General features: G+C 41.3%; 1 protein-coding gene across 1 annotated transcript in view; it reads left to right on the forward strand.

Annotated features, from left to right (window-relative positions):
- The window catches only part of CAT (catalase), a 36,603-nt gene extending 11,723 nt beyond the window's left edge, over positions 1-24,880 (forward strand). Inside the window, exons 2-13 of the mRNA XM_047070966.1 lie at positions 1,881-2,052; positions 3,122-3,232; positions 4,695-4,825; positions 5,322-5,426; positions 6,023-6,148; positions 8,935-9,126; positions 9,558-9,710; positions 12,723-12,861; positions 15,927-16,057; positions 21,819-21,926; positions 23,658-23,741; positions 24,062-24,880. Coding sequence (XP_046926922.1) covers positions 1,881-2,052; positions 3,122-3,232; positions 4,695-4,825; positions 5,322-5,426; positions 6,023-6,148; positions 8,935-9,126; positions 9,558-9,710; positions 12,723-12,861; positions 15,927-16,057; positions 21,819-21,926; positions 23,658-23,741; positions 24,062-24,127 — 1,518 coding nt within the window. The 3' untranslated portion in view covers positions 24,128-24,880. The remainder of the gene's footprint in view (positions 1-1,880; positions 2,053-3,121; positions 3,233-4,694; positions 4,826-5,321; positions 5,427-6,022; positions 6,149-8,934; positions 9,127-9,557; positions 9,711-12,722; positions 12,862-15,926; positions 16,058-21,818; positions 21,927-23,657; positions 23,742-24,061) is intronic.
- The last annotated feature ends 2,552 nt before the right edge of the window (positions 24,881-27,432 follow it).

A 27,432-nucleotide genomic window follows, 5' to 3' on the forward strand; every position in this document is an offset into this window, starting at 1 on the left:
TTTTTTCAACGTTTATTTATTTTTGGGACAGAGAGAGACAGAGCATGAACGGGGGAGGGGCAGAGAGAGGGAGACACAGAATCGGAAACAGGCTCCAGGCTCTGAGCCATCAGCCCAGAGCCCGACGCGGGGCTCGAACTCACGGACGGCGAGATCGTGACCTGGCTGAAGTCGGACGCCCAACCGACTGCGCCACCCAGGCGCCCCGAACTTAGCATTTTTAATCCATGCATTAACTCTAGGAGGTAGTTGTTTCTTGTCCATTTTACAGGTGAAAAGTTGAGACTCAGAAATAGTAAGTAATATGCTAGTACATACACAGAGCTGGAAGTTGGACCTAGTGCTCACAGTTCCTCCACGGTTCCATGTTGGCCTCTTCCTATTTCCATGTGGATAGAACTCCGGTGGGCAGGGGGGGTATCCTAGTGTGTGTATGAGTCTTGTTTATTAATTCTGCAGATTCCAAGATCTCTCTTATTCAGTGCATTTTCCCAAAGAGCTCATGGTATTTTTATAGTTTTTTAAGTGACCCCTCTCCTCCTCATATCCCCTTGTAGAGAAGAGACAGGTATTGCGTTTATTTTACTACTCAGAGCGGGTGTGTCTCGAGAGCAAAAGTTATCCACTCCATTTCAGGTTTGCGAAAATTCTGTGCATAGTGCTTTTCTGGGCACAGGAAGCTGGTATCGTGGACTTCCATCACTGGACCTTTTTGAGTTGTTCCCCTCGAATGGAGGTGGCTTAGCTCTGCTTCACCCACACATCTCCCCTGGTTTCCCAGAGGCCAGGGGAAGACGTTGGAGGACATTTGTCTCTGGTCAAGAGCAGAGTGTGTGACCATAAAGCAAGATGATGCTACGAGCTGTTCAGGATCACTAATTAAAACATACTGCTGGTCCCGTCCCAGAGAAGGGACAGCTGAGGGGCTTCCAGTGTAACTGATATTGAAGAATTGGGTGGATTAAAATGAATTCTTTTAAAAAAATGTTTTTTTTAATGTTTCTTTTTGAGAGAGACAGAGACAGAACGTGAGTGGCTTAGGGACAGAGACAGAATCTGAAGCAGGTTCCAGGCTCCGAGCTGTCAGCACAGAGCCTGACACGGGGCTCGAACTCATGAGCTGTGAGATCACGACCTGAGCTGAAGTCGGACGCTCAACTGACTGAGCCACCCAGGCGCCCCTAAAATGAATTCTTTATTACAGTGAAATAACCTGTCCCATTTCAGGGACCTTTGACATCTTTAGCAAGTTAATACTATAATCCATCTTGACCATCAACAGTTTATTTTCAGTGACAATAAAAGCCATTGAATTTTTTGGGTTTTTTTTTGTTTGTTTGTTTTGGAATTGAAAAGAGATATTGGAGATAGCTGGTGTATGCTGCTTGAGAGAAATGAGTGCACCATACAGGATGACCCAGTTTCACATCTGTAGCAGTCTTAAAGCATCCGCAAGCATTAGCCAGCATGGCTTCTCCGGAGACCATCTTCTTACTATCACTTGGACATTCAGTGTTGAGCACATATGATCTCTTTAGGGGGGGGGGGTCCCCATCTGGGGGTTTCCAGCCCACTGGTGGCTGTATCTAGAGCAGGGGCCGAGCGAGGTGGCAGGCTAGTGAGCCTTCTTTCCACTCTTCAGAGCGGATTTCTTAGCAGATTGGGGTTGAGATTTTTCAGGGGTTTCCAAGACTGGCCTATACATTTCAGGCAATGGCATATCTTGTAGTATTTCAGCAGTTCAGACAGGAAATTTAAAAAGAGCTGGAGCAGAAGGTATAAAAATTGGAAAGCGGTGTGCCCTCTGGCAGTGTAAATAATGGTTTGATTGTACTGAGTCTCTGCACACTTTTGTGTTCTTTTGTGTTTGTTCACTTTAGAAACCTGACGTCCTGACCACCGGGGCCGGTAATCCAATCGGAGACAAACTTAATGTTATTACAGCAGGGCCCCGGGGACCTCTTCTTGTTCAGGATGTGGTTTTCACTGATGAAATGGCTCACTTTGACCGGGAAAGAATTCCTGAGAGAGTCGTGCATGCTAAAGGCGCAGGTGAGAGCTATGTTTATTTGTTGTGAAAGGATTGTTTCATAACACCTGGGTTAAAAATTTACCTTTCACAGGGTTTGGGCTTCTTTAATAGAAGCAGCAAATCTCCATTCTTGGGAGAAAGGGAAAAAAATGTCCATCAGGAGAGGAGCTCATAATAAAATGATGGTTATTTCTCTGGATTGAACGTTATATGTAAAATGCTTCATTTTACTAAAAACGAAAGTAATCTTCCTTTTCTTCCATTATGCACTTTAGTGAAGAAATAAAAATATGAAAATAGAGACATGGGCATTCTGGAATTGTAGCTAGATTTAGATGGAGCCCTAATTGGCTACATACTGGGAAGAATGGTGCAAAATTGAGGATAGTTGTGTTAGAGTGGTAGATTTCTGGTGATTTTTCCTTTTTGTCCAAAAGTTGTGAAAACTTTTATCTTGCTTTTATTACAGAAACAAAAGATAGGGTGCTGTTTAGAATAAAGCCAAAAACTCAATTGGACAAGCAAGCTTGATGGGAAGGAAGAAAAAATTTTTCTCCTAGCTGCTTGCTTGGACTCCCGGTTAGAACTTTCTAGTTTTTTTATTTTTTTCTTCCATCCCTCTCCAGCTTTTTCTGTGTGGCTTTTCCATCACGACTTTGGTATGCTGTTCAGTTTGTTGTTTGGCCTGTGGTGTCTTATTTGTGTTTATCCTATTCTTTCTTTCCCTGTGTTTTCTCCTCTTCTCCCTGTTCTTCTCTTCATCTCCTAGGTCCTACCTGTACTTCAAGGCCTCCTCAGGCCCTGTGTCCTTGGGTCAGCCTTGACTTGCTACTTCCACCCCCACTCGTCTCTTTTTCTTCTTGGCTCCAGCTGTGTAGCCCTTGGGTTACCGCTGAGTGGTAACAGGACTTTGCATTTTGTCCCCATTCATTTTGTGTTTGGCCATCTATCTCCCCTTCTCCCATCATCTCAGAAGCTCCCAGAAGGCCAGTGCCGAACCATCGGCTTCCCTTGTCACCTAGCTGCCTATTGGGGGCCCAGTGGTCTGTGATGGTCTCACGATGAGGGTTTCTGTGTCTTTCTCATTAGGAGCTTTTGGCTACTTCGAGGTCACTCATGACATTACCAAATACTGCAAAGCAAAGGTGTTTGAGCATATTGGAAAGAGGACTCCCATTGCGGTTCGATTCTCCACTGTCGGTAAGTCCATCTGTTTGCGTGACTGGCACTGCGTAACTCAACCCTGTACCTTATTTTGGGCATTTATAACTTCATTTCAAGAAAAGCATATTAGAAGGTAGAAAAAAAAAAACCACTTCTCCAAATTATACCAGGTTTTTACAGCAGAAAAATTGTTTCGAGCCATGCAGGAAGTTACTTTTAATTCTGTTTGTCGAGGTCTTATGAAATCACACTTATGCAGAGGCCACCACTGCAATTCTGTGACATTTGGAAAGAACCTTCCCACAAGTGGTTGCCTCAGATGGAAATGTGGAGTGGGAAGCTTATTCAGTAACCACAACAGCTACCCTTTATTGGGAATTAACTCCGTGCCATTCATCGTTGGGCACTTTACAGACATTGTGTGTAATCTCATCTGTAGGATCTGCTTTGCAGGGTGGGGCTACTTCTATTTCCAGTGGTTAAGTGATTTTTTTCAGTAGCACGAGTAAGAATTAGATCTATCAACAACATCTTAATACACCACGTGCGTGAATAATTCCGTTTCTGTTTCAGTCTGTGTTTGTGCATTTTAAAAATACTGTGGATGGGGTGCCTGGGTGGCGCAGTCGGTTAAGCGTCCGACTTCAGCCAGGTCACGATCTCGCGGTCCGTGAGTTCGAGCCCCGCGTCGGACTCTGGGCTGATGGCTCGGAGCCTGGAGCCTGTTTCTGATTCTGTGTCTCCCTCTCTCTCTGTCCCTCCCCCGTTCATGCTCTGTCTCTCTCTGTCCCAAAAATAAATAAAAAACGTTGAAAAAAAAATTTAAAAAATAAAAATAAATAAAAAAATAAAATACTGTGGATGCAAAAAATAAATGACGCTAAGAATAAGAATCTATATTTTAACTCAATTTCTTAATATTAACCTCATAATTTTGACAACTCACTTATTCTCTTTGTTTACTACCTTAATCTTTACAATTATTTTCTTCCTTCATTTTAATTTAAAATTTAATTACCTGTTTGAACTATGTTATGTTAAGTGGGTAATCTTTTCAGCTTTTACAGTTATGTAAAACTCTCCTTTTTTTTTTTTTAATGTTTTTTATTTATTTTTGAGACAGAGAGAGACAGAGCATGAGCAGGGGAGGGGCAGAGAGAGAGGGAAACACAGAATCTGAAGCAGGCTCCAGGCTCTGAGCTGTCTGCACAGAGCCCGACACTGGGCTCGAACTCACAAACCAGGAGATCATGACCTGAGCCGAACGAAGTGGGACGCTCAACCGACTGAGCCACCCAGGCGCCCCAAAAACTCTCTCTTCTTAATCTCAATTATTTTGTTTAATTTGGGGACTGAATTGGCTGGCAGGTGGTAGAAATAATGGCTCAGGCACTTAAGTGACTGATTTCCTTCTAGGAAGTGGGTTGGAAAGCATAGATCCTAATGTTTTTTTATGACCTTAGGCTTATGCCTCATTTTTCCCATTTGAACCTTCTAGCTGGAGAGTCGGGCTCAGCTGACACAGTTCGGGACCCTCGTGGGTTTGCAGTGAAATTTTACACAGAGGATGGTAATTGGGATCTTGTTGGAAATAACACTCCCATTTTTTTCATCAGGGATGCCATACTGGTAGGTGATAAAGTATCTTGCACTCTACAAATGTTTGTTGATTTAAATTGGTTTCAGACAATCTGTTTCGACTGTCCTTTGAGGAGAGGCCTTGGGAAAAGCAGAAAGAAGAGAATTTGGGTTGGTTGGATTGCCTTTTAAAGCACATTTTTCTGTATTTAGTATCTTTTTATGAGATCAAGTAACAATTACTATTGGTCCTCAGTTTGGCATTTCAAGATTCACTGACTTAATGGGAATAGTCCAGTTTTCCATGTAATGGGGCTATTCCCATTAAGGCCATGAATGAAAAGAGGCACTTTGTCCTGGGAACATGTAGAGGGTAAATTTTGTTTTAGGGTTTGGCAGTGTGAAATTCTGGGATTATACTATTCAGAATTATCATCCAACAATTATAACAATTATATTGCTTACCTAACAATAGGCAATGTATAATGTAAGACACCATCACTCCGATAAACTTGATTTTTGGATTTTTGTCTCCTTTTCTGTTTAGTTTCCGTCCTTTATCCACAGTCAAAAGAGAAACCCTCAGACGCACCTCAAGGATCCGGACATGGTCTGGGACTTCTGGAGCCTGCGCCCTGAGTCTCTGCATCAGGTGGGGGCTCTCCTTTTTCACTGTATCAGAACATGTCACTGTTAATTATGCCCCGTAGTGCCATTTCTCCAGTGCTGGTTATCTCACTGCACTTGGTTTCTGACTTTCCTTTTGGGAGGCTTCCTCAGGTTGCTTGATCCTGAAGAGTTTTATAATCTGCATTTTTTCATCTTCCCTCATTCATAGGCCTTAAATGATCTAGAAACATTATCAATTGATATTTCCCAATACTAAGGATTAAAGCCTCTAGTATGAAGTAAAGCTCTTTGTATCAGGGAGAGAAGGGAAAAGTGGTACCAAACACGTTTACTGTTAAAATAGATTTTGAATAACAAGTTAGCTAGTTTTCAGATTTGCTTTTGCTTTTCTTTATAGAATTTTGAGCCATGAGGCTAATGATTTACATATCATTCTGCTTTAAAATTCTTGTTATTTTGTATAAATGATACTAATGATAACCTTTCCTGTGGGTACTTGGTTAGTGTGTCCCATGTCATTAAGAGATTTTTTTTGAAACTTAGGAATGTCTTAAGAATCTAGGATGTTTTGATTGAAACTGAAAAAATTTAGGCTTTATTTACTTTTCTGTTTCTTAGGTTTCTTTCTTGTTCAGTGATCGAGGGATTCCAGATGGACACAGGCACATGAATGGATATGGATCGCATACTTTCAAGCTGGTTAATGCGAGTGGAGAGGTAGTTTATTGCAAATTCCATTATAAGGTACGTGTTGCCTTTGGGGAAGAGGGGACAAAGCTCTCACCACCCATGTCTCCTTACTTCTCTTGAGGATTGGGCAGAGATCAAGGCCCTTTCCACCTTTCCCTTATGTCCACTCCGAAGGCTGGGAAGTATTGACTCAGTTGATCAGGACCATGACTCTTCTGTTGGCTCTGCCCAAATGAACAGGTGTGCACTGCCCTGTGAGGGGAACCGTGTGGGCTCTCTTTGGTCTCTTCCCATGTGGCCAGAGGGTAGGAACACACAGCTGCGGTCAAGCTCTCTTCTCCTTCTGGGGTCCTGGGAGAAATGTGTAAATATTTGGGAAAATACTCATTTCATGCTGGTTCTCTGGGTTAATGTTTCTGGTGCTGGCAGGTGCGTATCCATTCTCCCTGGAGAGGGAAGACCTAAGGTTTTGTTTTGGGCTCAAATGTAAGGAGATAGTACAGGCCTTCATGCTATATGAAAGGAGATTTCTACCATGTTTAGCCTAGCTTTCTAGACTTCTTTGTTGGAGTTTAGAGTCAAGCCTTAGCAAACAGTTAAGTATTATGTTGCTTTGCCTTTCCTAGCCCAGAGTCATCGATTTGAGCATAGATACCTTTTGTGGTCCAGGAGGGGACAGTGGCAGAAATGGGGACTTCCTGTCTGTAATACCAATCTCACCATTACTCTCAATGTCTGATGCTATCTTTCCAGAAACATTTCTTCTAACTTTTTAACTCCTCCATCCATTTATTTAGCATTTATCAAGGGTATATTCTGAATAGGGAAAAAAGTAAAATCAGTTACAAATGTAAGAAAATAAAAATTCTGTTTTTTTTTCATTTACTTTCATACAATCATGTCAAATAACTTTCCTTCAGGGAAAGCTTTGAGAACATTTGAATTAATTGAAGTGTTTTAAAGGGCTCTTCTTTCTTACTATGATCTTGGCATTTGTTGCAATGAGCAGTATTCTCAGAGAACTCTAGAAGGTTATTTAAAGAATCTCTGGTTGCCTAAGAACATGTTTCCAAATACTACTGCTAAAATAAGCACAAACAGAGGTGGACTGAGGACAAATGCAGTCTCCCTCTTAATGGTATCTGTCCCAAGACCTGTTCTTTCCTTCTGTCCTGTTTTAATCTTTATCTGAACAACTTATGTATGTATATCAAACAGGAAAACTGTCTCCCCTCTTTATACTTATAACTCGGATCTATAATCTTTGGCAAGGAACAGTTTTAAGAAACAGTTGCCCTGTGGGCCTGTAAGTGCCAAGAGGAGAGGTGTAGTGTCACTGGGAGCCAGACTAAGTGATTGTGTCTGGTGTACCGGCATGGTGGTGGCTTTGTAGTTGGACCAGTCTGAATTCAACTCTTCCCTCTTCTAGATAACTGTGACTTGGTCTACTGTTATTGAAAGTTCTCTGTGCTCCAGCTTTGTCACTCTAAAATTGGGATAATCATTAAAATTGGGATAATCATAGCAACTGTCCATGATCCTGCGAGGATTGGGTTGCTTATGGGTCTCTTCAGCAGAGGACCCTGGGATAGCCTGAGACCTACTTGGATGTATCAGTCTGGATTATTCTGACCTATGGTTAGTCTTTTCTGAGCCCAAGGGAATTCAATTAAAATCAGAAAAGTACTGCAATATTATTGCACAATTTAATGGATTCGCTCTCTGGGTGATCTGCAGACGGTGACCTCCAGTTTTAAATCTGGAAGGTGATTGTACTTCTGGTCTGATAGTAAGAAGAGTTCAGGTCTTGCCACTGGTTAGAGAGACTTGAGATTTCTGTGATAGAAAGAGTTTCAGAGTTCACTTTGCTGAGGAAATCTTTTGAAGCTTGGCTTGTGGGGATCTTCAGAATGAGATATAGGTGGAAATCTGTTGAAGAGCAGTATGGTGTGATAATAGGAACACTGGTGACAGTGACTAACTTATTTGGGTTTTAATGGCTTGCTTGGGAAGTCAGAATACTAACTTTGCCTACTCATAGTCAGAGAATTGGTTCAGAGTGGCTCTACTGAAGTTCTTTTCAGCTGTGTGAACTATGATTCTATGATTTCTTTTAAAAAAAGGAAGACAGTAGAGGTGGAGGGATGCTAGCTGAGCATAATCTCAGTAATTTATTTGAGCTATTATAAAACAGGGAGTTAAAAATTACTTCATGAAAAAAGATAGTCCTTTTATTAATTTTTTGCTCATTTAAAAAATATTTTTTGCTCTTTTTTCTGATTTGAAAAGTAATATGAGTATAACAATTGAAATAATAGCCACCTGGAAAACAATTTTGATGTTCCTCAAGAAATCAAACATAGAATTACCATATTACCTGGCAACTTTATTTTGAGATATATACTCAAAAAAATCTACTGAATTGGACACTTTAAAATGGTTAAAGTGGTACATTTTATGTTTTGTATATGTTACACCAAAAAGTTTTTGGCTTTCCTGAAGACAGTGTCACAGCATTCTTATTATGGGTGAGATGTTGAAAATCAACTATATGTTAAGAGTTAAATTTAAAAAATTCAGGGTACAGAAAGGGAAAGAGAGGACTAATTTTAAATATGAAATGCACCTACAGAATCCCTGCATATTTAAAAGAATGAGGATAACCAAGTGGAATTTCTTGTTGATAAATTCATATTTGGATCAGAGTTGAAGAGTGGAATTGTCACAAGGAAGGTCCAGTGTTTGTGTAGCATTGCTCATCCTCCTCAATGCATAACTGATTAAAGTTCCGTAACTTTGCCAGTACGTTTCAGTGTGAGCCTCTTTCTCTGATTCTGCAGACTGACCAGGGCATCAAAAACCTTTCTGTTGAAGACGCAGCACGACTTTCCCAGGAAGATCCTGACTATGGCCTCCGAGACCTTTTCAATGCCATCGCCACAGGCAACTACCCCTCCTGGACTTTTTACATCCAGGTCATGACGTTCAGTGAGGCAGAAACCTTTCCATTTAATCCATTTGATGTCACCAAGGTGAGTCCGTTGACAACCAAATTGTTTTCTTTTTTAAGTCTCTTTGTGCCTAATTTTACAGATTCCAGTCAAGCATTCATAATGATAGAGAAGTCATGTACAAAATGGCAGTGGTGCCTCTTTGGATTTTCCTAATCTGTGCATCACTCTTCTAGTTCCTGTTTGCTGAGTTCACTGAGTTCTTCTAGGTGGCTTGATCTATCGTTATTAGCAGGGAACAGATCTTGAAAAGCTGATGTACTTGTGCCCAGGGAAGATGTCAATATTTACCATTAACTGTTGTGAAAGATTCAACCAATGTACTCAGTTGAAGTTCTTTTCATTTTATTGGATTAAAAAAATCACTATTTTCACTTATTATCGTGGGCTTCATTATATTAGTTTCCTGTAGTTGGTTGTCTGGTAATTGTGAATATGACATTTATTTTTAGGTTTGGCCTCACAGCGACTACCCTCTTATCCCAGTTGGTAAACTGGTTTTAAACCGGAATCCAGTGAATTACTTCGCTGAGGTTGAACAGATGGCATTTGACCCAAGCAACATGCCACCTGGCATCGAGCCCAGCCCTGACAAAATGCTTCAGGTAAACCTGGTGGATTGAGATGTTCAGAGGCAGGAGCACACACATATGCGTGCGTGGGTGCACACACACACACACACACACACACACACACACGCACACACACTGTGTAATTTGGCCTGACTTTTGTATGAAGAATTAACCAAAACATCACTTAAATTTTCATCTAGGTCCTTAGTTTCCTCAGTTCCTGTGGGTCTGACTGAAGCATTCGTAGATTATAGTATTACAGTATAAAGCAAATTTCATAGTAAAGTCTTTCAGTATGTTAAGACTTTGACATTTAGTCTCTTAGTTTAAAAGAAGTTACATTAGAAAAACCTCAGCTATCCATAGAGTAAAGCACTCTTTGTTCAGTCTGTAATTGGTGGGAGGGAATATTATTAATTGATTGTAACACCTTGGTCAGTATAACTTGATTCATTTCCTCTTCCATGGTGATGCTTGAATTTTTCCATCTGTAAAAGGAGACAGGAGATGGTTTTTATGAACTAAATGTCTGTTGCCACTGATTGAAGGCAGTGGGTTAATTTAACCATTTGTCTCCGTAATGTTCCTACTCATTCACTATTTTTTTTTAAATCACTTTCCATTATGCTCTTTCAAGAGTAGAAAGAGTAGGGGAGCCTGGGTGGCTCCTTTGGTTAAGCGTCTGACTCTTGATTTTGACACCTATCATTATCTCTAGGTTCATGGGATTGAACCCAAGGTCAGGCTCTGCCCTGACAGCTCAGAACCTGCTTGGGATTTTCTCTCTCTCCCTCTCTCTATGCCTCTTCCATCCCCCTGCCCAAAGTAAATAAACATAAAAAAAAAAGTAGAAATAGGGAAAAATATTTTTGGGGGGCCAGAAATCAGTAGGAAAATAATTGGTTTAATAATTAGTGAGTAAATCAATCTCTTGTGTTTTTGGACTCTGACCATGATACAGGGGTTAAAGATCATTACCCCAGATCAGACCATGTGACAGATGGATGCTTCTTGTATAAGTGTCCAAGTCCAGTTCAGGAGTCACTGTCCATGGAGACAAGCTAAGGTGCCCTGTATTTTTTTTAATAGAACCTTGTTTGATTTGACATTGGGAACATTTGGGACTTTTACAGAAAATAAGTTTTTGTTCGTTTTCAGTTCAATTTAACTACTATAAATTGAATACCTCTGTGTGTGGCAAACTGCCCTGGCTGCTATAACAGATATAAAGACTCAAAATAACTATAATATAAAGCAGAAGGCCCCGTGAATCAGGAGAAATCTTGTCTGTTAGGAGGATGATGACAGAGTTTTGAGAATGAGCTATCATTTGAGATAGCTTTTGAAGGATGGATAGGATTTCAGTTTTCAACAGAGATGAAATGGGGCAGGAGAGAGACCTGAGTATAGATACAATGGTGGACCGTATTTAAATTGTAAGCAGTCACTTTTTCCTGAAGTAGAAGATGTAGGATTGGGTACATGGAACATACGTCAGAGGGGACTTCAGTGCTTAAGTAGAAGTTTGTACAGTTATACCTTTTAGGAAAAGAAGGTTTCTTCCATTTTGAGAAATGTGATCTGTGATCAAATAGCATCACTCCAGTTGGTGACAGAACAAGAGAGAAGTGAAGGTTAGGGAGGAGAGAAGAAAGGCCAAGCAGAGTGCAGAGGATAGGCAGAAGTGCCTGTGTTGAAAATGGAAAGGAAAGGAGGCCAAGACAGCATGACGCTGGGCCCTCAACCTCCCCGCCTGGAGTTGGAAGGCGGCTGGACCGTGTGAAGGAGGTTAATGGGATTTGTCAAGGCATGAACTTGGCATGGGTAGAGCCAAGACTGCATAGCCTTGGTATTGAGGAAACAGGGTGAGGAGCAAATGTCATCAAAATTCTTTTCACAATCCATGTCACCATGGGTCTCTGGGACCACAGTGAGACATGGAGACAGTTAACAACACCGAGTCATACAATTAGAAGAGCACTGAAGCATTGGGTGGAGGCCTAGGCCCAGGGGAAAGGACCACAGATCAAATACATGTTCTCTGCAACAAGAAAAAATAAATGTCTAAGCCATTTCATTGAAACTGTTGGGAAGAGAGTCCTGAGAAAAGATGATAAATGCAAACCATGCAATTATATGGGTGAATTGAATTATATGAATGAATCATATAATTTCTATCAGCATTGTGGTTGTGGCAAACATGTATTTTATATTCAATGTGCTGTCTTTACAGTTTTTTAAAAGTGTGTTTAGAAAGTGAAAGGGCTTTATGTAGTGGGCGCAGTCAAGATATCAGTCCCTAGCCCGGTTTTTCCACAACTTCTCAAGTCATTGGCTGTGAGTTCTAATGCCTTGGAGCATGTGAGGAGACATGTAGGGAAGAACCGTGATACTCGTTTAGCCACTTGGTGACCAGTGAGGAAAGGTTTAAAGTAGGTAAGTAACGTAATCGGTGTGGGGCCTTAGGCCCATTCTTGTGGCGGGAGTGTGTAGGACGATACTGTCGGAGGAGGGGCGGGAAGCGGAGAGCCAGTGAGGAGAACTTTGAAATTACTCCAACGGGAGCTGAGGAGTGTCCGAGGGTGGTAGTGGTTGTATGGTAATGGACGGTGGGTTCAGTTACCTTTCAGCAAGGTCACGTTAATAAATTTTCAAGGGTCATCCAAAGTGGTAAGCCAGATCACCGTGAAAAGGACACAGATTCCAGTTAGTTGCCTACGATGTGATACATCTCTGAGAGTAGGAAGTAATATAAGACAGGACGCTAACTTGTTATTTGAGAAAACAAAGGAGTTCTTACCTAGAACAGTTGTGAAAATCTGGAGTTGTTTCGCTGTGTGACGTGGAAGATTAAGAGCTGTTCAGTTAGGGAGAACTCATTTCATAAGGGAAGAAACTTTGCTGTCTTCAGGGGATAGTAGGCAGCGTTTTGTGGTAACCCGGTACAGAGTGCTTTGTGCTACAAAGTTGAGAATGAAGTTTATAGACCCTTCTGTTTTGTTTGTTACTGCACAGCACCAATGTCTGTTTCATTTATAACTGTAGGGCCGCCTTTTTGCCTATCCTGACACCCACCGCCACCGCCTGGGACCCAACTATCTTCAGATACCCGTGAACTGTCCTTTCCGTGCTCGAGTGGCCAACTACCAGCGTGACGGCCCCATGTGCATGGTCGACAATCAGGGTACGCCTAAGACATTCGGCTCACCCAGCGAGGGCAGAGGGCCCTGCTGAGCGGGGAGAGGGCAGGGAACGCCATGCCAGGCCAGCGGTTTGCCGTGTCCTGCTCTGTGGAGAAGACCCAGGGGACCTTCTCCTCTATGAAGCAAGGAAAGTTTATCTGTATACTTTATCTGATAGGTTTTATTGACAGTTCCCATCTCACATTTTTACTTGCTGTCCATCTGATAGTGAAAGGCAGGGAGGAAAATCCTTCACACACTGGCTGTTGTCGAGTAGCATTCAATTTAGGGGTTAGGTTTTAGGGACTTCAGAAAGTAGATAGTTTCTTAAATCGCTAGGACTTAGACTCTTGGAAGTGCAACAGCCAAGAGTTCCTGTTTCTTGTTCCTCTTTGCACTTTGCCGGGGCTGAGGAGGAGCAAATGTGGCTAGAGTTTAGAGGGGATGGGGCGGGTGAGATACGGGAGACAGAGTAAATCAAGGCATTCTTCCCTTTTCACTAAGGGCATGTAGTTGAATTCATGTAAATCAACTGGTGAGATGAGACTGTAGTGCATCATTTTGTTTTTTGGAACTCATTTTTCAAATTTACGATTTTTTTCTTTTAACTTCTGTTTTTGGTGCCATGTACCAGCAGCCTCTATTTGTGATAACTTGTTCTAATTAGAGACTATTTAATTAATGTTTTTTCCTTTTAATATTTTCTAGCTTAATATAGATTTTAATTTTCTTTTTGTTTTCTATTTAGGACACATTTATTTTAGTAATAGGCTGCTTACATTGATCCCTTTAGAAATTTTACTGATGATTTGTATTTATATCTATGGCTATAGATGTCTATATTCAAAGATGACTTTTCTATGATAATAGTAATACATGTGCCCTAAAGAAAATTTAGAAAACATAAGGGAAAGAAGAGAAGGGAGAAGAAAAACCCACTTACAGCCCCAGCCCTCAGAGACCACAACTGTTGCATTTTGCTGTATTTCTTGCTGTATTTTTTTCTGTGACTATTTTTTATACACTTAAGATTATTTTGTTTATATGATTTTGTGCCTTGCATTTGTTATCATCATGACTAAGCCTTTTCTATGTATTTAACAAGTTTATTTACTTACTAACTGATTATATTAGGTGTTTGCAATACTTCTGCTTTCTGAGGTTTATAGGGCTAACGGGGTGTGTTATTACCCAAAGTAATTGTTACTTCCTTGTATCTGTCTTCTGTATTTTTATTCTAAAGTGATTTTTTTTCTTTCATATTCCTCAGTCCTTCTTTATTGAGACTACCTGTATCAGAGAGGTTCATGTAGATTTCAGAACTTCATTAATTAGTACCTGTTTCATGTTTATCATTCTTGTTTACCATTATAGTGGCACATGTATGAAAAAACTACTTAAGGATACATTTTGACACACCCTTTGCCCAGTTTTAAAAGCCAAGCATTTGGGTTGTGCTCTTGAGTTTTGATGAAAGAGCTTAATTGTTTCCAGTAGTCAAAGACTTGAAGACAACTCCTACTTTGAGTAAAGGTCAGAACTTATTTGGAAATAGAATTTTAAAATTACCCAAATAGGCACATTTCAAAAAGCTAATTCTAAATGCAGAAGACCACTGTAGTGGCTGGTTGTTGGAGCACAACACCTTTGATATAGATGAAGCTCGCCTAGAATGACTTCCAAGGGCTAGTAATTGGGCTCCGTAATAGTATGGTGCCTTCCTTCTTCCTATGTGCACTTGGTACCTTGATCAGTGTCATGTACAGGTGCATCTTGATTATTCATTCTGGATAATCTGTTCTGGCAGTGAGCTGGTTAAAGTTCCAAGCTCAGACTGGTTTGTTCAGAACACTTAATATGTTTCTAGGCCACTCCTATTTAGGCAGCATGTGCTCAGGTAACTCAAGCTTCAGCTAATACCAGTCAAAGCAGGTAGGAAAGTAAATATGCCAAAATGAAAAAGAAAAGCCTTTTTGTTTATTCCAGAAGTTGTAAAATATATTTTGATTGCATTTTATCCTTATTTTTTTTTTTCAACGTTTATTTTTATTTTGGGGACAGAGAGAGACAGAGCATGAACGGGGGAGGGGCAGAGAGAGAGGGAGACACAGAATCGGAAGCAGGCTCCAGGCTCTGAGCCATCAGCCCAGAGCCTGACGCGGGGCTCGAACTCACGGAGCGCGAGATCGTGACCTGGCTGAAGTCGGACGCTTAACCGACTGCGCCACCCAGGCGCCCCTATCCTTATTTTTTCTAGAAGTCTAGATAAATGAGTGCTGACATACCTGAAATACCAAATTTTTTGAAAACCCTTTTTTATTCATCTGTGGAGGGAAGCGAAAGTGAAGCTAGAGCTGAATAAAGTCATAGTCAATAAAGGAAAGAGACTTCGAGAATCTTAAAAACCTTGAAGGAAGGGTGAAGGAGAGCTCTGGAATGGGAAATGGGAAGATGGTTGTGCTGCAGTGGAAGGCACAAGAAAGATCCCCGACACCAGCTCTGCCACTAATTACCACGTGACCATGCGACAGGCAGTTAACAGCTCAGGGCTCCATTTATGTGTCTGTAGATTGAAGGAGCAGAGCAACTTTCAGTTGCTCCCAAGAATTCTGTGATTTGGTGTTTGAATTGAGCTCAAGCCCAAATGCAACTCTCAGATTTGAAATGTGTCTTTGGGTCTCTTCTTCTGTGGGGGCCAGATCAAACCTGTATGAATATATTCGTACTGGTAAGCACCAGAGGATTTTAAAGGTCAGATCCCTTGAAGTGTTCAAGCAACCTTGAGATCTCTTCAGCAAGACCCAGAGTGGGCCCGCCCATGTGAGAGCATTTGGAAGCTGGCATTGTTCTTTAAGAATCTGAGTCCTGCCTGTAGCTAAACAGAAGACCTTAAAAATAATAGGTACATGGCATGCACATGTATTGTGTGTGTATATACGCAGGCATGTGTGTGTACATATGTGTATATGTAATTGCCACTTGAATTATATCTTATCACGTTGACTGTTTTCACACTTACTTCAGTTTTCATCTCCCTAAGTGAACCCGTATGTTTTTTTTTTTGAAGGTGGTGCTCCAAATTATTACCCCAATAGCTTTAGTGCCCCCCAAGAACAGCGCTGTGCCATCGAACATAGCAGCCGGTGTTCTCCGGATGTGCAGCGCTTCAACAGTGCCAATGAAGACAATGTCACTCAGGTAATGACTCCTTTGTCAGCTGTGAGAGTCATTAGATCAGTTTCTTGTTAGTGTCTGCATATTTCCCCCTCCTAAAGTGTCTAATATGTCTTAAACTGAATTCATGGAAGACATCCGTAATCATAAATCAGTCCCTTTATTAGATGGAGTTGGAGAGCTGTGTTGCTATGCTCTTTCAGTACAAGGTATGGAGACTCATTTCAGCTCCCCCAAATTTTATTGAAGGGGTTATAGGTGGGGGCCATTGGGGAAGCAGTGACACATAAGAATGTAAGAGATGGGCAAATAAAGCAAATAAGTACAACCACATCTAAGAAGATAGGCAGGACAGCCTAGATTTAAGGGGCTAGAACTTGATTCACAATAGCTCTAGGAGCCTCGGTAGCAAAAGTATGCATGTTTCCACCATAGGGCACCCTGTTCATGTTATTCCACTGCTTTCCACCTGTCGTCTTCTGTTTTCTAGAACTGATTTCTTATTCTTACCATGTCCTCCCGAGTTTCTCCTCACCACCTCATAGCTTCTGTTTTAACATTGCTCTGACCATGGCCTAACCTTCTTTATGGCTTCTTTCTCCATGTATTACTTTTTTTTTTTTTTTTACCATTTCTCTCTCTCTGTCTCTCTCTCTCTCTCTTTCTCTCTCTCTGTCTCTCAATATTTATATATCAGTTTCTGGAGAGAGGAAGTCTGATTGATTTGACTGATCTTTTCACTTCAGGTTGCATCATTGGCCTTTGGCCAGCCTATGGTTGACTGCCCTTGGTCAAGTACCCACCCTCTTTGCAATCCCCTGTGGCTGCCTAAGAGCTGTTCTCTCTGTGGATGCACTGCAAGAGACCCTTTGACTTTATAGAGCAGCCTCCTCATTAACGTGCCCAGTACAACTTATACCTCACACAAGAGAAGAATGAAATTAAAGAGTCTAGTTGCCTTAAGAGCTCTGTTTGGGTCGCTGGTGTTAAACTTAGTGTATAAACTTAGAATAGGACCTATATCTAGTTTCTCAGTTTATAAATGTGGGTTCCAAGTAAAAGATATTGAAATACATGAATTTATTCACTGTGGAGATACCTTTATTTGAAAGGCACATATGTGTATACATAGATATGTATATATAATAAAGAAATTACTTTATAGTAGGATATAAACCACATTTAGATGAAGTTAAACACCTTCTAAAAGCCTTTTGTGGTAACTGCATTATTCTTGGTGAGGCAGGTGTTACCAAGTATATTATAATACAATCCCTGCCTCTCAAAGAATTTTGCCTGCGTGAGGCCTATTCCAGTGTTAAACTAGCTAATACAATGTCTGCAAAAATTAATTTAGATAGTAAGTGGCTTCTAGAGTGAGAGAATATATTTGCATTTCATCTAACTAAAGACTCATGTCCAGAATATGTAAAGAACTTCTACAGAGCAGTGAGAAAAAGACAAATGAATCGAAAATGGGCAAAGACTTGAATAGGTACTTCACAAAAGAGGATATGCAAATGACTGAAAAACATACGAAAGGTGGTTTATCTCAGTAGTCATCAGGGATATGTAAAATGAAACCACAAAGAGATAGCACTACATATGCTCCAGGATGTCTAGAATTAAAACGACTGCCCATTCCAAGTGTTGAGAGAACGAGAAACAACTCTAACTCTCCTGTGAGTGTAAATTAGTCCAGCTGTTTCAGAGAACTGTGTATCAGGATGCATTAAAGCTAAACACGTGTGGGTCTTTTCACCTAGTCAAGTACACTCTTGTGTGGGAACCCAATAGAAATGTGTACATATGAGCACCTGAAGAAACATACAGGACTGTTCATGTTACCAAATGTTCAACAAGAGCTTGGATAAGCACATTTGGCAAAACACAGTTAAAATATTAGAAGTCGGGGCACCCGGGTGACTCAGTCAGTTGAGCATCTGGCTTTGGCTCAGGTCATGATCTCACGGTTCGTGGGTTCGAACACTGTGTCAAGCTCTGTATTAACAGCTCGGAGCCTGAAGCCTGCTTCACATTCTGTCCCCCTTTCTCTCTGCCCCTCTCCTGCTTGCGCTCTGTCTCTCTTTCTCTCTCAAAAATAAACATTAAAAAATTCAAAATATATAAATAAAATATTAGCAGTCAAAAGAACTGCCTTTAGGGAGGCAGTTGGAGGGGAAAGAAAGTGACTGGGAAAAGGGACTACAGTGGGCAGATTTCTGAGTGTGAATGATCTGGGTGGTAGTTACATAGTGTGTTCACTTACAAATCATTGAACCTCACACTTATGGTTGGTGCCCTCTACTATAGGCCTATTATACTTCAATTAATAAGCTTACTAAAGAAAAAAATCATTCTCTCACTTTGTATAGACTAGTAAAAATACCAGTTTTCTGGGGGCACCTGGGTGGCTCAGTTGGTTAAGCGTCCAATTTTGGTTCAGGTTATGACCTCGTGGTTCATGAGTTTGAGCCCCATGTTGGGCTCTGTGGTGACAGCTCATAGCCTGGAGCCGGCTTTGGATTCTGTGTCTCTCTCTCCCTCTGCCCCTCCCCTGCTCATGCTATGTCTCTCTTTCTCTCAAAGATGAATAAACATTAAAAAAAAATGTTTAAAAAAATGTTTAAAGGGAATTTGGTCAAAGGTCTGTGGTTAAAGTGTTGGAGCTGATAAAGCTGTTCAGAATCCTTATCTGGCTAATAAATTAGAACAGCCGTCCCATGTGTGGAGTCCGTGCCACCTGTAGTGAGCAACTGTAGATGGTGGTTGCGAGCCAGGTGTAAGAACATGCAGATCACAGCACCCTGGAGACTTCTTCAGTTTGACTTCCAAGTCCCAGCCTGCCTTTGACCTGAGTGGTGTGAATGCTGAAGCCAGGCTTAGATGGTAAGGGTTACATACCATTTACATTGCAGTCGTCTTGTCCGCATGATAAGATAGGGGTGCTGTTCATCTCTGTTTGTACGTGTACTTTTTAAAAAACTTCTTGGAGCTAGACCAGCCAGATCCTAGGCAAACAAGTTTTTTTGTATGGCTTTTATTCAGTGGTGTGTTGATAAATATTAGCAGTTGTGTGTGGGGCGGGCAGGGGAAACCCTGGTTTATAGTGCTTGTCAATTTTCTTGATGAAGATATTCCCTGGAGCTGATTTTAAGCTAGCAACATGGTGTCACTGAATCTGTGGCATTGGGATATGATGTTCAGTATTTCCACTGTAGAGATACAGCAGACACAAATAACCTCAGGAGCATAGGTTACATGTATTAATTGGGAAATCATACATTTTGGGAGTTTATTATTTAAAAAAAATTTTTTTTAATGTTTATTTTTGAGAGAGAGAGAGAGACAGAGTGCAAGGAGGGGAGGAGCAGAGAGAGAGGGAGACACAGAATTGGAAGCAGGCTCCCAGCTCTGAGCTGTCAGCACAGAGCCCAGTGCGGGGCTTGAACCCATGAACCGTGGGATCATGACCTGAGCCAAAGTCGGACACTCAACCGACTGAGCCACCCAGGAACCCAGGAGTTTATTATCTTTGTTTGTAATATAATTTATTTTATAAGTAAAGTTTATAATGTAAGTTTACGTAATTGAATTTTTAATAATGGCTATGGTGAACAGGTCACAAAATTTGTAAAAAGATGACAATATGCCCGCATGAGCAAGCGGGCTCCAGCATACTACTGAAATTGCAGGACCAGATTCCTTTCAGTTTGATGGTGATTGATGGGACACAGGATGCCTTACTTCTACTCATCACACATAGACATGCTAGATTTAAAATTTTTTTAAAAAGTAGTTGAGCTGACAAACAAAATTAAATCTCTAGGAATAACAACAGTGTGTGAACATTGAAGGTATATATATTACGGTGTGTAACCAGACCCTATTTATGACTTAAGGGGGTAGGAGTTTAGGCTTCAGGCTCCTTGTGTTGCAGAGAGCTAGAATTGGGCTCTTGACATGGTGAGAGCCAGGAACCGCCAGGAACAAACTATCCACCAGACTGAGGCTGCAGCTTGTGGCATGTGGGCCCTAGATTTCCTGAGAAATTGGGGGTCCCACTCTTCTGCTCCTCTCCTCTAGGTGAGGTCTCTGTATTCTTGTTCCACTTAGAACCATAAAGAAGCCCTGAAGTGGGAGACAGTGGGTCAGTGAACCCTGCTAGGCTTCTGCAGAGATGGTGAAAATATCACAAGACACCTTCATAACTTGGATATAGTTGGTTCTGCAGAAAACTCCTGTTGGACATGAGTCACAGGGAAAAATTACAGTACATATAGGGAAATCCATCGCCCTGAGAAATTGCATATGCAATAGATGGAAAAATCCTGTACATTATAGAATAATCTAAAAGGGCTTTAAAATAAGCATGTATACAGTATTCAAGGAGATACAGAAAGGAATATGATTTACAAGATAAGAATAGGATGTGAGAAAACAAAAACAAATAGATTTAAGAAAGATCCAAATAGATATTTTTAGAATCAAAAAGTACAATTTTTCAAATAAGAATTTAATGGATATGGGGACTCAGTGGATGATTAAGCAATATGTTAGATATAGCTAAAGAGAGAATTAGTGAATTGAGGGAGAGATCTGAGAAAATCCCCATAATGCAGTACTGTGATTGGATTGTCTTCTTATCAAAAGTCAGATTTTTAAACTTTGGTATCAAACGTAAACTTTGCTCAAATTTTTAAACAATGTTTTTATGGCTTGATATTTGATAACATATTTAGAAAAGCTATGAACATTTTGACATTTTATGAATTTGATATTTTGGATAATGGGATTTTTTTTAACTTTATAAACATTAATATAAAGTGCATAGAACAGTGCCTGGTACATTATAGGTACTCAATAAATAAGTATCGGTTGATTGAATGAATGAAATAGTAAAATCAAATCATAGCTATTACCTTGAAATGGTTGATTTCAGAAATGAACAAAGTCCATTAGGGCTCCTATACCAATACTAAGCTCCAATTTTCCATTTTAATCTATTGATACTAATTTTAGAGGTGAGCTCAATAATATAAACAAAATATCATTACTAACATGTATCTTCATAAAAAATTTTTTTTCATTTTATTTATTTTAGAGAGAGGGAGTGCAGGGAGGGGCAGAGAGAGAGAGAGAGAGAGAGAGAGAGAGAGAGAGAATCCCAAGCAGGCTACACACTCAGTGTGGAGCCCAATGCGGGGCTCGATCCCATGACCCTGAGATCACAACCTGAGCTGAAATCAAGAGTTGGGCGCTCAACTGACTGAGCCACCCAGGCACCCTGTGTCTTCTCCAAGAAAGCTTGGCTTCTGAAAAACTAAGGATATATATTAATGAATTAGAGTTTTTTTCCTCTGTGGTTCTGGGTGAATTGAACAAAGGTTGTATTGTGCTGAGTTTCTATGTGATGACAGCTTGCACACTTTGGACTTGGCAGTGTTAAGGTGTGGTGGGATTCTTAATTGTAGACTGTATGGTTTTCTGTTCATAAGAGATTTACAAACACTGACGAAGAAGGACGTTATTAAGAAGCAGTTGTGGGCTCTGATCAACTGAATTCTTTCTGCTTTGCTTAAAATAAAACAAAAAAAAGTGAGGAACTCTGCACAAATGACAATTTTAACTAGAAGTTTAAATTATTTTTAAATTCTAAAATCGTTTTCATTCTTATGCCAATAAGAAGTCTTACTTTTTCATTTCAAAAGTGGCCCATCGGGTGAGTTTTGTTCATGATAAACTGGTTATTTGATTCTCTGCACTGTGCATTTTCACTGAGCAGGTGCGGACCTTCTATATGAAGGTACTGAATGAAGAGGAGAGGAAACGCCTGTGTGAGAACATTGCTGGCCATCTGAAAGATGCACAACTTTTCATCCAGAAGAAAGCGGTGAGTCACGCTTTGTAAGCCGACGGGTGACATCTGCTGGCCGAAGAGAGTGCAGCTGTGTGAAAGAGCCCTTAAAAGGAAGTGTCCTTTTTATTGTACTTGAGCTAATTGGACTTAAAAAAAAAATCAATACTAATCCCCAGCCAACCTCTGATCCTTTTCTCTGTGTTTTATCTCCAGTGAGTATGGTGTATCCATTGATCCATTAGCTCCTTGTCCAGCGTATAATAATTTAGTTGAGTTCGGGTGAATTCTCTCCTATGCTCTTTATTGACTGCAGCCAAATTCTGTTCAAGAGAGTACTGTCCTATATAAAAATGTGGGTCCTGCCACAATTTTTCTTAGACTTTAGAAGATAAGAAATATAGGAGTGCCTGGGTGGTGCAGTTGGTTGAGTGTCTGACTCTTGATCTTGGCTCAGATCACAATCTCTCATATTTTGTGAGTTCGAGCCCTGCATTGGGCTCTGCACTGATGGTGTGGAGCCTGCTTGGAACTCTCTCCCTCCGTCTTTCTGCCCCTCCCCCGCTTGTGCACATGTTCTCTCTCTCTCTCTCTCTCTCTCTCTCAAAATAAAAAAATAAACTTAAAAAATTAAAAAAAAAAGAAGGTGAGAGATACAGATTGCAACTGTATATCGTGAAGCCTGTCTGGGTGTCATGACCCTTGACCCTCCTTCAGAAGCAACTAGAAATTTCCATGCTCTCTGGGGAAAACTGAGCTGCTTCCAAAACTCAGGCTGAACTTCTGAGCGGAGGTGCCATGGTATTTCTGATGGCAGTTCACTGTGCTACACGGAGCCTTCTCACTTGGCAGTTTTCTGGCCAGCCGCAGGGCTAAGCTTCACGTAAATTTAGGCAACCCCAGTTTCCTCGTCTCGTGGTTGCTGCTTTTCTGTTCAAAGGAGCAGCTGGCCGGCAGCTCTCTGGGATGTGTTCAAAGGCCTGGAGACAGGTACCAGCAGGCTGGGCGCTTTCTCTGTAGGCAAAGTTCTGTGTCTTTAACTGTCTTTCACAAGTGAGTGTATGAAAAATAACCCTTTAAATTCCTGAGGCACTATTTAATTATTGCCGCCTGCAGCAGAGAGCTGGACAGTTGCTCTGTGAGATAAGGGGGTACGGGTTTTAGCTCCTCTTACTGATGAGAACGAGTGAGACAGTGTAGAAGTAGCAGAACTGGGCTCGGACCCTTGGCGTTCTTGGTCTCACATGCGCCAAAGCCGGGAGGCTTCATGTGGGTTCCTGGTGCCCTACCTCCTGCTGTCTGCTCAGGATCAGCCCCCGGTGAGGAATTCCTGCTTGAAGTATGTGGAGTTGTCCAGCAGGTGCCAGTGTCTTTGTGCACGTCACTTAAAATTCAGGTAGCGTCTGGGCCCATTTCTGTACACGAATCACTGTGACTTGAGCCACTCTGAGGTCAGTTCATCACGTCGTTAGCGCAGCTCACCTCGTATGTGTTTTTCTTATAATGTTCTGTGAGGTAGGCTTAATTATCTCACTCATTTTATGGGGAGTGGACACTGAAGCTCAGAGGAATGACTTATCCAAGGTTGCTCAGCCAGTATGGGCCAGGGTTTTCCCCAGACCCCGCCCCAATCTTACCCCATGTCAACAGAGCCTGTGCGGTTCTACCCTTCCTTCCTTCCCAACGAGTAAACACTGTGAACCGGACACCGGGGTCTGGCCTGTTAGGGGCTCGGGTAATATTTGCATCATTTTCATTTGGTTTCAGGTCAAGAACTTCAGTGATGTCCATTCTGACTATGGCGCCCGCATCCAGGCTCTTTTGGACAAATACAATGCTGAGAAACCAAAGGTGAGCCCAGTGCAGCCTGGAGGTAGAGGAAGGGTATCTAACTACGATTAGACGAGGCGTAGTTTGGTTTCCTCTTACAGTGATTCTTCTCAGGGCCAACTATTAGATTTCCGAAGCTGTCCGGACCCTCATTTGCCACGTAAAGAACTCACTTGCAAAGCCCACACTCTTCATTTTAGCTCTGGACGATATAAGGCAGTTTAGATAAACGAATTCCCAATTGTTATTATTTTAGTGTGAGCACACATTAAAGCAAAGACGAAAACCATGTTGCTGCTGAGGGAGTTAATTAACCTGCTGGTCTTGTTCTTTTCAAACAGAACGCCATTCACACCTTGATGCAGCATGGGTCTCACTTGGCTGCCAGGGAGAAAGCGAATCTGTGAGAGTCGGCGCCCTGGTCCGGCCCCAGGTTGTTCTCCACCTGTGAAGCAGAGCACGGTGTCCACTCTTCGCTGGATAGAGCCTTCTCCTGTGCTAAGTGTGCAAAGGCAAGCTCATGCCTTTAAAATGATAATCCAGGTTTCTATAGCAAGTAATGCAGCAATGGCTTTTAATGCTGTTCCCCTAGAAGGAAGTGAGGGTTAGGGCTTAACCGGTCATATTAAAGAAAATGTATTTGCTTTGACATTTGGATTATTCACTTAAGATGACTGGAATGAAAGTTTCTAACAGAAAGATGATTTTATTTGATAAAAAAAAAATCTTGCTGAAGTTAGTATGTTTACATATCATCTCATGGCCTTATTAAATAAAAATATGTCTGTGATTATATAAGAAGAAAAGATAATCTGCTCAGAAATTTTAATTTTTCTCAGTTCCCTATAGAAAAAACACATTTAATGCATTGATGTTTTTTGACAATAACTTCAGTGACATCATAGCTTAATGCTTATTCCTGCTTGGAACTGCTCAGCCTTTTTTAAACTTGGGATTACACTTATGCTAATATAGCATTGATTTTACAACAGACTGATTTGTAATTGTTACATTTTTACAATAAAATAATCTGTACATAAGAATAGAAGAATGATATTTGATTTCTTTAGGCTCTTTCTGGAATTTGGACTCTTAATCCGAGTATCATGTGTTATCAGATGCTTACCCTTAAAATTGAAAATAAACCAATGTCACAAGGATGCTATTGTTATTTGTTTAAACCAGTAGCCTTCTGAGACACTGGGGACCAGGACTTTTTTTTTCTCTAGGGAAAATAGCAAATTTCCTCAAATTTGAAAATTGCCGAGATCTCTTGTCCATTAGCTCACTTGCTTATCTTTTCTTTCTTTTTTTCTTTGACTCGTCTTTGCCTGTCATACCGAAAATCAAGTAGAGTGCTTTGAAGTACTCAGTGAAAACCTGTTTTCTTTGAAAACCCTTATTCCCTTCATCTCTGATCTTGAAAACCAGTTTGCACTCTGCTCGCAGGAACTCCCTGAGATCTTTTCAATCTTCTAGTTCAAACTTCTTTAACCCCCCACCCCCACCCCCTGCCAAATCCTACTCCCTAAATTCTTCCTGTGTGTGCTTTGAAACTATTACATTTGTCAACATAGAAAGTAAGATTATCTGGGGCGCCTGGGTGGCTCAGTCGGTTAAACGGCCGACTTCAGCTCAGGTCACGATCTCGCGGTCCGTGAGTTCGAGCCCCGCGTCGGGCTCTGGGCTGATGGCCCAGAGCCTGGAGCCTGCTTCCGATTCTGTGTCTCCCTCTCTCTCTGCCCCTCCCCCGTTCATGCTCTGTCTCTCTCTGTCTCAAAAATAAATAAAAACGTTAAAAAAAAAAAATTAAAAAAAAAAAAAGAAAGTAAGATTATCCATATGTACCCAGTGGTGAATACTTTCAATATGGTGACCTCACTACAGTTGTCTTTCTACAGTACATAAAAGATAAATATAAGTATATGTATCTTTATGATATAAGATAAAGTCATACAAATTAATATAATTTGACAGTGGGGAAGGAGTTGATTTGAATATTGGTTATAAACACAGAGATGGAGTTTTTGAGATAATTTCCTGTTTTGGTTTATTCTGTCATCTAGAAATAAGTCAGTAGTTAAAATCACGTGTATTTAACATGTTTCCTGTATATAAAAATCTGACACCTGGAAGTGTCTCCAGTTTTGCTCTGGAGACGTCTTACTGTAATTTTCAAAGATAAATATTGATGAGGTTAACTTCCCCAGTTAGGTTTTCCTTCCTGGGAAGTAATATCTACTTGTATTCCTTTTAAGTGACATTAAGAGACATCCTTAGAGTTTCTGAGCCAAATTTATAAGGTGACTAAAATTAGTGAGACATGGTGTGTTATCACCTGTGGATATTTGAGTAAGTTGCTTTACCTCTCTGAGCGCTAGTTTCCTCATCTCGAAGTGGAGTCAATAATTGTTCTTATCTCCCTAGGGTTGTATGGTGGTTATTCAAAATATTTGACTTTGACCACCACAGCTTTCCAGTTCAGCCCCCTAGGACTGTGTCTTGGTCAGATTTTGCATTGTAACAAACCACTTTAAAATTCAGTGACTTAAGTCAGATATCACCTATGTGTCCAAGTCAGCTAGGGATTGGCTGATCTAGGCTGGGCTCAGCTGGGGCAGCTTGGCGATGTGACTCTGTGTCACATGTCTCTCAGCCTTCTGGGATGCATGGTGATGGCTAGCCCATAGTGATGGCAGAAGTGTAAGAATGCAAGAAAAGGAAACCTCTTTTTCCTTTCTCTGGAAATTGAGATTGCAAGAGTAGAATCCCAATTGCACAAGGGTTTTGAAGCCTTTGTTTGTGCCATGCCCACTGATATTTCATTGGCCAAAGCAAGTCACATGGCTACGCCCAAAGTCCAAGAGTGAGGAATTGTACTCCACCCCTGGAGGTGGAGTGTGCGCGCGTGTGTGTGACTGTATCTGAACATTAATTTACCATAGACTCCGCCCCCCATTAAGTTCCTCAGCACTACTAGAACATTCAATCAGTTCTCAATGATCATCACCCTGTTCATGTCCTCACTTCCCTTCTTACTCTGTTTAAATTTTATGTAGTTCTAAATCATAATTATTCCAGAACCCAGCTTTGGTAAGGGACACCTCTCAGTGACTCAGTTCCTGCACTGGAAATGACCATGACTGGAGCAAAACACAGCCCTGTTGGCTGGACTTTTTAAAATTTGACCCCAAACCTCAGGTGGGCCTTCAGCACTGCCTGGAAATCTGTCTTTCCCTCCTCACTAAACTCTCCCATTTGGTTCTTCCTTTCCCTCTGCCTCTCAGCTCTTTGCTTTACCAAGGATAGAATAACTTCCTTAGTTTTTCTCCCACCGGAATCTTCCAAACTGCCAGCATCGACATCCACATGCTCCCCTTTCCTTTCTATTGACAGAGGTGAGCTCTGCTCCTACTGAAGGCCAGACCCCTCGTGTGCACTGACCGCATGCCCTCCCTCCTACTCTGGGTTTTCCCTGTGCTCTCGTCCATCACCCCTGTGAGTATGAAAACCTGCTGCTCTAAGTCAAATCGTCTCTTGCCCTCGGAGGGCTCTCCTGTTATTGCCCCCTTCAGTCGGCAGTTCTCCTTTATGGAAAAACATCTTAAAAGAATTGCCTTTCCTTGCTATCCCCTCTGTCTTCTGTCCTCCCTTGAACCTACTCCAATCAGGCTGCCCTTGCCAGGGTCACAAGTGGCTTCCATGCTGCTAA

The sequence above is a fragment of the Lynx rufus genome, unplaced genomic scaffold (genome assembly GCF_022079265.1).
Source record: "Lynx rufus isolate CCGP_SWC_20201006 ecotype Redwood Valley unplaced genomic scaffold, mLynRuf1.p SCAF_9, whole genome shotgun sequence".
NCBI classification, from domain to species: Eukaryota; Metazoa; Chordata; class Mammalia; order Carnivora; family Felidae; genus Lynx; species Lynx rufus.